Source organism: Lytechinus variegatus, chromosome 3 (genome assembly GCF_018143015.1).
Source record: "Lytechinus variegatus isolate NC3 chromosome 3, Lvar_3.0, whole genome shotgun sequence".
Classification (NCBI taxonomy): Eukaryota; Metazoa; Echinodermata; class Echinoidea; order Temnopleuroida; family Toxopneustidae; genus Lytechinus; species Lytechinus variegatus.
This window is the reverse complement of record NC_054742.1, coordinates 74343951-74357963: the sequence shown is the minus strand read 5'-3', so window position 1 is coordinate 74357963 and position 14013 is coordinate 74343951. Positions and strand designations below refer to the sequence as shown.

Genomic DNA, 14013 nt, shown 5'->3' with positions numbered 1-14013 from the left:
GGTGCCCTTTTTCACTCACTGTACTCATCAACAAGACAATCCTATACTATTGAAAATCCATAAATCACAATTTCTATCAAAATGATGGATAGTTCACACATATGAATTGATGAATACGCACCAGAGAACACATATTTCATGGTAGCAAATAGGTTTTCAGCTGAAATCCCGCGGCAGACAACCAATCACTCACGCAGCAGCAGGCAATTGCAGCCACACCGGGCCGTGCTTCGAGCGGTTCTACCGGGCGATCGCCCGACTGGGATAGCGCTGACACCCGTATCCCTGCAGGGTATAGAGCGGCGTTTGCAACTGCTACAATGTATTGCTCGCGCGTACCGTGCAAGTACAGTACCAGCTAAACTTCATGCTGCGCACAACGCTAATAATTTTCCGTCTGCGCAAATTGGCCATCCAGAATTGAAATTGCGCTCTCCGTAGCGAACTCCGTGACAAGATTTGGAGGGGAAATTTTTACGGATTTCACTTTGACAATCGATTTTTTTCCCGGAATATTTTTCAGCAAAGGAAAAAATCCGGAAAATTAGCAACTCTGCCAGTGGACAACCAATATAAAATTGATTGCTAACTTTTGTGTTATGGGATCCTGATGAGTTCTGACTGTAAAATCAGTCCAGGGGGCCGTTAAGAGCGACTGTAAGAACGACTGGTGATCCTCTCTTGTGGTAAATGGTATACACTAAAGATGTTCATTGGTGGTTTAGCATGTAAGAAAGGTTCACCAGTCGTTCTTAACTTACAAACAGCTTTCTGATACTTCCCCAGAACAAGGTTTGAAAACTTCTGACAAAATCAGTCTTCAAAATGATGATTTGGATATGGTGAAGTGAAAGGAATTTTCCAATGATAGGAAATAGTTTTGATTTTAGTTATTATTCGTATAATTTTGATACTGCATGGTATGATTTTAAGCTTGGATTACTAGTATGAACAGGGTGTAAATTTCATTTAATTAAATTCTATTCATGTCCTTGTGTTTTATCTCCCAGAGTTTGACTCTTTAAGTGTATTCACTGTGAACATCTAATCCACCCAATAATTGACCATCTGACTTTAATATATGAAATTAAAAACTGGTAAACAGTTAATACAAATGTACATGGATTACACTGTGTGTGGCTTCATTCGATTTCTGTGGCTTATACACAAGGTTTGATTGTTTTAAGGTCTTACCCATAAAGAAATCACTATCAACACCATTCCTTTATATAGGCTTATATGTTTTTATTGCAAATAAAAGATACACACCAACATAAAAATCAATTTCAAATACCCCACATATTTTTATCTAAAAGATTTCATATAGTCTCCAGCATCTGGACATTCACGATTTAAAAAAAAAAAAATTAGTTGTCATCCACTTCATCTGTCATTATCTGTCTTAAAATTGTGAAAGCCATAGAATACAATTGGTAGGGCCTTGAAAACATGCCTATGTTCACCCCAGACCAATATTCTCTGTACTTCTGGATAATTTACCTTTGCGCATTTCTTTGATTTAATATGATTCTTGACGTTTATCAACTTGATATATTTGGACAATCACCATTTAATACCATACTATAAATATTAAATTAACATTTCTTATTTTTTTCTCCTCTTTGTGAAGATTCAATGACTTTATCTTACATAATGTTACTGCCTTGATCAATGAGGAATCTCAAACATGCTTGATGATGAATTTTACACAATATGCTTAACGGCTAACACATCAAACATGTGTAAAATGATAAGTATGCATTCATATTGCCCAAATATTTTCATAAACATAATTGCACCTGCTAACAATGTGAACCAATACAAAAAATAAATCAACAGACATTGATTCATACACTCAATACACATGTTTGTGTAATTTTTGCAAGTGCAAGAAAGTATTTTAGGCAGTCTTCTCATTAGTTAACCCGGATCAAGTCCTGATTACACAGGTGTAGTGTAATCACAATTTCTTTTTCAAGTTTTTAAGTTTCAGCATTATGCCATCTACCCAGTAGGATTGAAATAACTGAACAAGTTGGCAACTTACATTCCATAAAAGTCTAATCTAAATTTGACTAACTTTGTTAGTTTCATTCTACCTGTATATCATAAAACCATGGAAGAGTACCATGTTACCATGACAACAAAATAAAACAAACTTATGTACATAAAGGCAGCATACATGGAATTAACGTACACGAGTGCTATACATTTGAATTAATCATGTCCAGTATTCTCTCGCTCACTTGAATAAGGTTTCCCATTCTGTATACGGTAACCATGTATGTTGATAGAAGAATAAAGGCAGGGGTGGGGGGCTTTACACAAAACACAAGGTTAGATATCAAATGTAATGTTAATATAATCTGAATGGTAATTATAGAACAAAGTGCACAGCAATGCTGCCTCTCATTTTTCAACTGACAGCAAAATTTTTGGTTTCAAAGACCAATAAGACTGTTTCATGATACTTTCGCCGATGCAATCTAAAAAGCTGCAGTTGTACATGACCAAAACCTTGCTATTTGATTGACAGCAAACTTGTCATAAAATTCTAGCATTCATTATTGATACATATGTTTTGTAAAATTTGGCCAAGGCATATGCATAATATATCATATAACAGCCACCACACAAAAACACACACACTAGTCATATTGAACTTGGGCCATAAAGTGGACACAAGATACCTTAAAGGGGGATTTTTTTTCATGATATTTAAGATTTGTTTTTGAGGGGTTTTCTATATAAAGTGTGATTTTTAAGCTATGATTCTGTCAGTCATTGCTTCTGCTGTTCTACTGTTGCTAGGCATTCTTATTTTGCAAAGAATGGAGACTGTATCCCCCTAATCCTGATGTTTGCAACAATACACACATGCAGGGATGAATTCAGCTAATAAGCTGATTTTCAGCTCAATTCCAGCTTGTTTTTTATTTTAAAAAGCCATATGAGCTCGTCCAATTTCTGCTTCTTTAACACTCTTCAGCTTCTTTTTTTTGTTCTTTCTTTTATTTGTGATCCCTCATGCCCCTGATTACATGGGGTATATTGAATTTATGTACATCACATTCTTCATACAATATATAAATGCTTTGATCCAACTGCGCTTTCAAATATAGCCCTAACAAATGAATATTTATGAACAAGATAATAGTTCTTGTATCCCAGTTCCTTAATAATTCTGTAACACCCTATATGAGTATACAAATGGTATTTTCAATGGAAAAACTTTAGAAATACACATGCCTTTAAAATAAATGAAAACCCTCCAGAGTTTACAATGATTTCCATGAAAACAGCAATATTTTAGAGCTAAAAATATACAGGATATCACAAGAAAAGAAATAGCAGCCAATCTTGTCACTTGAAATGAGACAATTGGAATTCAGGAGGCAAGAAAGGACAAAACATAAAAGTCATCTTTAGACAGAAATTTATGGAAAAAAATCAATATGAATTATCACATTTTTCATGGAAAAGTACTGGACAGTGGAACACTTTCTACTTACATGTATTTCATGCATAATTGTGACTTTGATATTTCAAGCAGATACTCTTTTTTCAAGAGCAGTAGATGGAAACTCAAAGATATTTCCATGTAGAATTTATAACGGAAGGCAATGATTAGAAGAATGTAGTGAGGTATCAAAGTATTTTACAAATCTGGCAAAGATGAATATGCCTGTACACTATGCATTTATGTCTATGAGCATGTACAACGCATACGTACTTCATAAGTGTTTGAAGGTACATGTATTAGAATGAATTGGTTATGAACAAAGGGGAGTGCTAGTACTGCCCACTCCCTGTTTTTAACTACTTCTAAAAGAAATTCCCAAAGGAAAAGCAACCCCCCCCCCACCAGAAGGGACCTTGTCAAAAGTTGGACGTCTTCTTGCTTGGAACGTGCAAGCAACCATTCATTGATAATTTTTTTTCTTCACATTTCACCATGGACATGACAATAGGGAATGCAGGTAAGCTACTACAAAAGACACATGTCGTCTTTTTGGAATTCCTGTGAAAAATACAGTATATAGACTTTTGACAGGGAGGGGGGGGGGGCTGACTGAAAAAGGAGTTGTCCTCTTGGTACGGTTTTCTGCAGGGAGATTTGCACTTCAGGGAGCTCTTTCCCACAAGATGTGCTGGAGCATGATGTTCATGAGGAATATCATATCCAGGTGTCATGTATTACACACACTAAAAATAAAGTGCTAAAATCTACACCATTAAGTGTTGTGAGAGGATCGCATTAAGTGTTGTGAGAGGATCGCATCAAGTATTTCAAACCAATGTTATATTTACGCTATTGGTTCAACACCCATTGATGTCATTGAATGTGTTATATTTACACTATTACTTAGTGTTATATTCAATCAGTGTAAATATAACATAACTTAAAGGGTGATGAATTTGACATAGGGGCCCCGGTTTCATAAAACCTGTTATGATTAAACAAATTACAATAATGGTGCAAAGCTGCTGAAATAATTCAATTTGATCATAAACTTGTGATAGAAACTGTGTTTGTTATTATCACAAATCTTTATGAAACAGGCCCCTGGTGTAGACACAGTCCTATAGCACACATACTGGTGTTGGTTTAACACCAATCTTTAGAAGTGCATATATATATATGTATATATATATATATATATATGGTGTGTAAAATCTTTAGAGCATGACAAAGTAGATCAAAATCTGCACAGACCCTCTTAGCTCATTCTCCAGTGTATTAGCAACAATTCACAAAATATAAAATATTTACCATGAGAATGCAGATTATCAAATACCAGTAGAATGTTACAATGTATACATGAACATGTAACATATATGTAACAAAATTAACAATCTCAGCAAATTCTGTATCATCAGAGCATAATGTAATTGCAGATAACAATCCCAATATATCTTTCTTACCAAGCTACTTCCCTAACACTATGAATAATGCCATGACCTAATAGAGATCAATAATATATATCTACTAGTATTTACATGTATTCTTGCCACATAAATCTTGTATTGCACATTTACATAAGAATAAACAGATAAAAAGACTGCTCTACTGAGATCAGCCTGTCCATACAGATGAAGCATCGTAACAACTTTTATAAAAAATCATATTGAATAATTACTTGGAATATGTAAAATATTGATACATACCGGGACATACAGTTAACATTGATTAAATACTTAATGTAAGTTAGGTTTTTGTCTGCAAAATATTGTTTTTCTAAGTTCTTCTACAAATTAAGTTTACAGTATGACCTATGTGTACATGTGCAAGAATGATTAATGCCAGAAATAAAAATGATGAGAAAGCTAGGTTTGATATATTTGAAGTCATTTGGAAGAAAATTATATTTAGAATATCTGACTTCAAATTAAAAGAGTTGTGACTTAAGTTTCCATAGATATAACGTCACAATTTCCTTACCCCAAATATGAGAAAAACTGGAAATATCTGTATCTTTCACTTCAGCCTTGGACATTTTTATTTATTCATTTTTTTTTTGGAGGGGAGTATGGAGAGTAATATAATTTTAACATATGAATACATATGTGGAATATATCATATAATGTTTGTTATCTAAAGACCATTTTTTATTCTGATTGCATCAAATTCCTCTTAATTACAATAATGTTGGTTTAAAATCAATTCAAATCGAGATTGATATCAACTCCTATTGTAAGTACATTGTACAACTACAAAATAAATCTCAGTTGGGTTTGATATTCAATCCATTGCAACTCTTTGAAAGACTGGCTAGGAAATTGATTGAGATACATTAAAAAAAATACATATAACCAAATTAGACCATTCACTATCTTCATGGAATTCAGCTCTTGAAAAGGAATATACAAATTATACATGTACTAGAATGCAAATATATTTATATAGTGATTTGACAAGGAAATTTATCTTAGTTTAACAGTTGGAATATTCATATTAGGACTTATGCGTAAGCTACCATATCGAGTGTATCATCTCAGATATTTGTTAGGGTGATTACAAAAGGATTAATAGTATTAAGAGTAAATATGAATATATGTTTTGTCAATGATCTATTAGGTTAACATACTCTACCAATCTTGCATATTTTTAAAGTGACAAGTCTTATGTTAAGCCCATCCTTGGCTTAGAAACTTTGGAGAGTCAATATGATTACAATGATAAAAGAAATGAAAATTCACAATCCTACATGTAAATTTGATATAATGAAATGTACAATTATAGACATATATCTTATTCTGTTACAGAAACCATATGGATAATACTGCACAAAGTAATATCACTGAATTTGATAGATTTTTCATAAGAGATGACCAACAGAGTTTTTGTATTTGAAGTTTAAATATACATGTAATATAAGGCTATTAAAATGAACAAATAACCTTTACTAACAACAAATAATTCATAAGAATGTACCATGACATTACTGTTACAAAATTAGAAGGTTGTTTGTCAATTAAATATACTTAAAACTGACAATCAACAAAACACAGTAATACATAAAAAAAAACATACTTAGGCACTAACAAAGGCAGTTTTATATGCACAAAACCTATAAAGAGACTAATTAGCTATTATTAATGCTGTTAATTCACAAAGCTGATAAATTCACAAAGCTGATTTCTGGCAAAGTTGAGAGAGACAGAAAGAGAGAAGGAATGTGGTGTAGCAGGATAGAGAGAAGGAAAAGGATATATAGGAGAGAGAGAGAGAGATACAAATGGAGAGGGAGGGAGAGAGAAATGGTAAAAAAAAGAGAAAGAGAGAGAGAAAGAGAATGAGAAAAAAATAGACAAACAAGTTGTTGGGCATTGCATACAAATAACTATAATCCAATAATATACACTTGATATATTACATCATCAAGTATAAAAATTATATACAATATTCATACAGTTCTTAATATAATTCACTTGAGTGTACCCATAGTTCAAGAGTCATAACTAATTTTTCACCAATTTGACTATTTTATAAAATTCATAGTCCATAAGATAAAATTTGAATATATAAACCATACTTCATAAATTATATCCTTCATGATAGGATAATTCCAGTGGCAGAAATGAATTTGAATAAATGAATTTGAATTCATGATTGCTGTTTATATGCCGTCTATATATCACACCTTAATCCATGAAAAATACTTGAAATTCCATGATTTCCATGAAGTTAAAGTGCATATTACAGTATCAAATGATTTGAGTAATTTAGTTTGAACCATAATTTCCTTCTATGCAGTCTGAAAGCACTTTTTACAATAAATACCTTATTATCTAGAGGTGATAAAATTTGTCAATAACAATTGCTTATAATGCCATGATGATAAGTAAAATCAATGCTCTTTGACAGGTGAAATTAACACCAGCACTCCACAAACATACATTATAGAATAAACATATTTTCTGTGTACACATTTAAACATTTATACATAAACAATACCTAATGAAAAGAACAAACATATAATAATTCAATAAAAAACATGAAGTAAAATTCTTTTTATAATGTCATCATGAAATAATACCTAGAACTTAAAACAGAGGAATCAATGACCACCATTACGCACTAACAAACCATACAATTCCAAGGTAGAATATGTGTAAAATTAGAAGTAACCATGGTGACGCTAGTGACACCACACCTCTGCAAATGGTTGTATTTTCCTGGAAAGGCAAAACAGGGGAGAACAAAATAAATAAGAGAGATTGTAATATTATTGTAATGACTTTTTCAGATAAAAAGGATGACTTTCTTGTATATTTTTTATAATATGTTTTATATCATTATTACAACCACAACTATATTTCAGGTGTAAGCCTTTATACTGAATGATGCCCAAGGTGCATAAATCTTGATATTATGGGAACTTTGTAATTTAAGTAAATACCATGTAAATTTGATTTTGCTTGGCTGCTCAGCCATGGAACATATAGGAATGGTAGTATCAAAGTGGTAACTTAACTCTTTGCCCGCTTTGTTGGATTACAGTCACATACAGCAGACTGCCAAGTTTGACTCAAGTCACACTCCTTTCACAATACACACAGAGTGCATTAAAAAGTCTATTGTTTATACACATATACACAATAGTGATGTGGGCATTGCATTTTACTGTGTAAACACAAAGCTTTTCTTTACAATAAACCAATCAAAAAGCTATTGTGAGCTGAATTAATATAGTCTATGCAAAGCCCCTCTCAATGTTGCACCTTGAAATTAATGAGGTGCAGGAGTGCATGATTCTGTCCATGGCGAGCAAAGAGTTTAGTACAATTGGGACCTTCAGTTAACCATTTGCCTATACATTTAAGTCTTGATGCATACTCTTCACCAACAAACACTTACATATAACTTAATATATGAATTAAAAATGTGAACTTACAGCTGGACTAAATGCATAACAATTTTCACTGGGTCTCCTTCTGTATCTTGGCGTCTCATCACAAGGGCTAGGTGCATCTTGTGAATTGATAAACCGTTAAGGATACAACTTTTTAAAAAAAAACCTAATACATAAAAATTTTATGATAAAGGCCCATCACACCTGCTCGGATCAGCAGGAATCAAGCAGAATCAACTAGAATTTTAAAAAAAGAGGGAAATTAACGGTAATTTCAGTTCACCAAATGGAGTTCAATGCAGGAAAATTGACCAGGCAACTCATCGCACACAAGTCAGACTAGTGGCAGAATGAGCTGCAAAGGAGTCGGTTTGTGGTCTATTCCTGAATATTCACGGGGCATCCTAGAAATTCTCACTGCAATTCTGAGTGCATTAAAAATACTGGGGCCAATTCTTGTGGTCATCCTGAATGTTTATCAATTTTGAGGTGCATTTGAAGTGGAAAAAATGCTGAACAAGTGTGCTAAGTACTTCTTACAACATATCTCAGCAACATTTGAACCACATTGAATGCTTGGGAGAGCTGAATAGCGGGGGGACAAATTGACCGGATGGTGGCGGACAATATTCATTTCATTCCGGCCATTTCTGCTTGATTTAGAATAAGTGTGATGAGGGCACTATGGTTTGCTTCCCACTCTCAAGCAGTGTTATGGATGTGTGTTGTTTTCAGCACCCCTTCTTCAGTCAGATCTGCATGGAGTATCATGGAATTGAATAGTAGAGTTAAAACTGTAAGATAATTGTAATTGGGGAATGACATTTTATCATTATAGTCGGCGATACCACTAAGAATGGCTTAGAAAAATCTGGCAAACATTTGCAACAAGCCATTTCGTACACAAAAATGTGTTTTCTATGGCTGAAAATAGGTTGAAAATAATGTCTGAATTCCGACATTAGTCTGATAAATAGCTTCCCTGCATTAATGGGGACAGCAGCAGGATACATGGTGCTAGATCCCTCTAGTATAATCAGAGCCATAGCCAGTGTCTTAATGGTGGCAGCAGTGGGATACATGGTGCTAGGATCCCTCTAGTATAATCAGAGCCATAGCCAGGGTCTTAATGGTGGCAGCAGTGGGATACATGGCGCTAGATCCCTCTAGTATAATCAGAGCCATAGCCAGGGTCTTAATGGTGGCAGCAGTGGGATACATGATGCTAGATCCCTCTAGTATAATCAGAGCCATAGCCAGGGTCTTAATGGTGGCAGCAGTGGGATACATGGTGCTGGATCCCTCTAGTATAATCAGAGCCATAGCCAGGGTCTTAATGGTGGCAGCAGTGCGATACATGATGCTGGATCCCTCTTATAATCAGAGCCGTAGCCAGGGTATTAATGGTGGCAGCAGTGGGATACATGGTGCTAGATCCCTCTAGTATAATCAGAGCCATAGCCAGGTTGTTAATGGTGGCAGCAGTGGGATACATTATTATTATTATTATTACTTATTATTTGTACTGCGCTTTTCCCATTAGGCCCAAAGCGCTTACAATGAATAAGATGTAATATTTTAAAAACTACAAAGTATTAAAGAGATGAGTTTTTAATGACTTTTTGAAGATTGCTAATGATGGAGACTGTCTAATTATTAGTGGGAGGTTGTTCCAGGATTTTGAAGCCGACACCGTAAAAGTTCTGTCACCAGCTAATGTACGAGTTAATGAATATGTGAGGCGAAGGTGATCACTGGCCGATCTAAGAGCTCTAGTTGGTCTATACAGATTCAAGCAGTTACTTAAATACTGTGGAGCCTGTTTATTCAGTGTTTTGTAGACAATCACGAGTAATTTGAATGTAATTCTCTGTTTAAAAGGAAGCCAGTGAAGAGAATTAAAGAGTGGTTGGGAAGGATGATCCCGGGAAACCTGTAGAATTAATCGTGCTGCCCAATTTTGTAGTCGTTGAACATGGACTAATTGATTAGAGGGAATTGTAGAAAGGAGCCCATTGCAATAATCAATACGAGACAGAACCAATGAACGAACAGCATTGTGACAGGCAGACTGGTCAATAAACCTTCTGATTCTAGAAATGTTCCTTAAATAAAAAGTGACTGTGCTACAGATATGAGAGATATGGTACGACATTGACATGCGGGAATCAAATATGACACCAAGGTTTCGTATTTTTTCTGATGGTCTAATGAGTGTACCATCAACATCAAGTTGAACATTTGGAAGATTGCGCAAGTTATAAGTAGAGGCCGCAACAAAAAATTCAGTTTTATTATCATTAAGTTTTAGTTTATTCACTATCATCCACTGTCTTATATCTGATATACAATTCTGGAGTTTAACCAGTGCATTATTGAGAGCTCCAGGAGTCTTCGGATCAAAAGAAACATATATATACATGATGCTGGATCCCTCTAGTATAATCAGAGCCGTAGCCAGGTTCTTAATGGTGGTAGTATTGGGATACATGATGCTGGATCCCTCTAGTATAATCAGAGCCATAGCCAGGGTGTTAATGGTGGCAGCAGTGGGATACATGATGCTGGATCCCTCTAGTATAATCAGAGCCGTAGCCAGGGTATTAATGGTGGCAGCAGTGGGATACATGCTGCTGGATCCCTCTAGTATAATCAGAGCCATAGCCAGGGTCTTAATGGTGGCAGCAGTGGGATACATGGTGCTAGATCCCTCTAGTATAATCAGAGCCATAGCCAGGGTCTTAATGGTGGCAGCAGTGCGATACATGATGCTGGATCCCTCTAGTATAATCAGAGCCGTAGCCAGGGTATTAATGGTGGCAGCAGTTGGATACATGGTGCTAGATCCCTCTAGTATAATCAGAGCCATAGCCAGGGTCTTAATGGTGGCAGCAGTGGGATACATGCTGCTGGATCCCTCTAGTATAATCAGAGCCATAGCCAGGGTCTTAATGGTGGCAGCAGTGGGATACATGATGCTGGATCCCTCTAGTATAATCAGAGCCATAGCCAGGGTCTTAATGGTGGCAGCAGTGGGATACATGGTGCTAGATCCCTCTAGTATAATCAGAGCCATAGCCAGGGTCTTAATGGTGGCAGCAGTGGGATACATGGAGCTAGATCCCTCTAGTATAATCAGAGCCATAGCCAGGGTGTTAATGGTGGCAGCAGTGGGATACATGATGCTGGATCCCTCTAGTATAATCAGAGCCATAGCCAGGGTCTTAATGGTGGCAGCAGTGGGATACATGATGCTGGATCCCTCTAGTATAATCAGAGCCATAGCCAGGGTATTAATGGTGGCAGCAGTGGGATACATGCTGCTGGATCCCTCTAGTATAATCAGAGCCATAGCCAGGGTTTTAATGGTGGCAGGGGTGGGATACTGTTGCTGTATCCCTCTAGTATAAGTAGGTACCTAAAACAATGATCCTATGTGATGGTGAAAATGATTTTATAATAGCAAACATTAAAAAAAAATAGACAAGGAAACCTGAAAGGTGATGTCTATCTAGCTTGAGCTCTCTTACAGAGCCATAAAACTGAACTCACTTCTCCAAAATATAACTTACTGCCACTAAATGTGCACATTTTCTTTTATTCAAATTTATCTTAAAAAGGATATCTGGACCAAGTTCCTGTGGCGATTGTCTGACCACAGTCAAGGGGCAAGTATCGCAATCAAGGTCACTCTCTGTTACAAGCATCACTAGATTGGTACCATCAACTCGACTAGCAGCCCAACTCCTGGATGAAAGAAAAAATCAATAAATATTTTCATATCCAATTTGTTGAAATTTTGGTCTTCAAGGAAAGATTAATTCAAGCCAGAAGAGTCATTGAGTTGTCTAGATTCTAAGCACCTGTTTTAGTAGTGTTTCGTCAAAATCAGTCAAAAATCAATGAGAGGCAAATACAAATAAGATTATTAAAAAAAGCCATTCACTTTAACAGACCACATTCTCATTATTAAATTAAGTGTCTGGGAATAATCGTTAATAAACATATAAATAGTTTTCATCAGTATTAGGGCATACTTAAAGAGCCTACGATATAAATAAAGTGTGCACTAAACTACATCACTTTGGCCTCCAAAACTTTAACACAGATATATACTCCAAAAATAATGCTACAATTAACAAGATATTGGAATGTTGGCCACACAGATTTATAATCCAATGCGAAAATATAAAACCAATGTTCATAAGCCAGCTATGCAGCTTCATTTTGTCAGAGAAGAGTATGAAGTATAAATAATCATCACACTGCTTTTAATAAGGTAAGTTCACAGAAATCTATGTCCCTCAGGTGTAACTGTTTTCAGAAATGTCAAGAAAAAAAATCTCATTCTAACCTGCTGCAGTTGACACATTCCTTGGCACCGTTTCCACTCAGGTTTTGGCCAAAGTAGTAGTTGTTTATCAATTTAATACAGCTTACGTTGCCTAGGGATTCTGTAGTCTCGGCAGCATGGATCACTAAGTTATAGAGAAGAATATGATATTGAAGTGGAAATAATTTTTTTTAAATGAAATACATGTAAACCTTATGCATGTCAGATCTTGGGACTGAAATTCCCAGTCTGGTAATAGATTTGGTTCTGTTTGAAACGAAAGTAGTTACCACTTGCAATAATCACACAATCATTCAATATCTATATGTAACATAAATTTAATTCAGAGCGACCAGCTCTATAAATGTACATATAGTTAAAGAAATTGAATAATCAGAATTAAATCATGAATCACATGCATATCAACATAACATCAAACTGTATTCAGCAGTTAACATCAGCATGAATTAACCTATACTGAATATGTTGCAATATGTATCTAATGAGAGTGATTTATTTATATTTAATCAAGGCCTAATAATTTGGCATCCAAACGTGACAATATTTTTGGTTATTAATTCCACCAATTAAGTTTCATCAAAAGAGGGTTTATACTTGGATGAATACCTACACTGGACCGTAGTATATCTAATCTGGTTATAATTTAAATAGTTCAGAATAAGGACCCCTTCGACATCGTCAATGACTATCGTTGGTCCGATGAATACAGTCGTCTAAGAGCGAGCTGCGGTGGCCTAGACGACGCGAAGTAAAGCGAGCGAACTCTCGACGAAAAGCCAGTCCAGATTCGCGGACGAAATGATGGGGGCTGAGAGCCACAAGATTGCTACGATGAATCACAAGTCACGAACTCTGAGTTCAAGGATGAAGTACGAGCCCAGCTCGTCCAGTTCTTTGGAACAGTCGTGCCTGGTGAGATGAGGGCAGATGTGGTGGCTTTACCTGGCCTGTGCTGCCTGGATCCAGCCTGCCAACGATGGGGATTAAGACTCCGCTGTGCCTGCACTACACAGCCTGCAACATACACCCAAAGTAATGGCCTACGAGAACCACACCCTCACACTCCGAGTTAAGACCAAATGTGGAAGGGTCTTCCTCTCCCGAGAATCAAACGATTTCTGATTTGCTTTTACTCAAACACCACTCCATCTTGACTCTCACAAAGACAAAGTCATTAACATTCTCAATATTCCTCTGCTTTACTCTTCCACGCTGAACATATCCAATTAAAACTACTTAACTATCCAAGCTTTAATTTCACCTATTCAAAACTCCCATCTCAAACATTCTCAACAGTCTTTT

The 14013-nt window shown here is 35.7% G+C and overlaps 2 protein-coding genes across 12 annotated transcripts in view; one reads left to right on the top strand and one right to left on the bottom strand.

Annotated features, from left to right (window-relative positions):
• Nucleotides 1-6784: 6784 nt before the first annotated feature.
• LOC121411917 (voltage-dependent calcium channel subunit alpha-2/delta-2-like) overlaps nucleotides 6785-14013 on the bottom strand; it is an 87930-nt gene continuing 80701 nt past the window's right edge. For all 11 annotated transcript variants that reach the window (XM_041604811.1, XM_041604809.1, XM_041604810.1 and 8 more), the window contains 4 exons: nucleotides 12712-12835; nucleotides 11983-12104; nucleotides 8400-8479; nucleotides 6785-7680 (listed from right to left, as the gene is read on the bottom strand). In XM_041604811.1, the coding sequence (XP_041460745.1) occupies nucleotides 7576-7680; nucleotides 8400-8479; nucleotides 11983-12104; nucleotides 12712-12835 (431 nt within the window). In that variant the 3' untranslated portion in view covers nucleotides 6785-7575. The remainder of the gene's footprint in view (nucleotides 7681-8399; nucleotides 8480-11982; nucleotides 12105-12711; nucleotides 12836-14013) is intronic.
• Nucleotides 9771-11967, top strand: LOC121411919. Its single transcript, XM_041604820.1, has 2 exons — nucleotides 9771-9822; nucleotides 11026-11967. Exons 1-2 carry the CDS (start codon nucleotides 9782-9784, stop codon nucleotides 11765-11767), a joined length of 783 nt encoding a protein of 260 aa, XP_041460754.1. The 5' UTR covers nucleotides 9771-9781; the 3' UTR covers nucleotides 11768-11967.

Excerpts from the sequence above, each read along its gene's own strand:
- LOC121411919 (XM_041604820.1), top strand. The coding sequence starts at position 9,782 with ATGGTGCTAGATCCCTCTAGTATAATCAGAGCCATAGCCAG. Across the intron at positions 9,823-11,025 it reads ATAATCAGAGCCATAGCCAG|GGTCTTAATGGTGGCAGCAG; the intron begins GTTGTTAATGGT and ends AGCCATAGCCAG.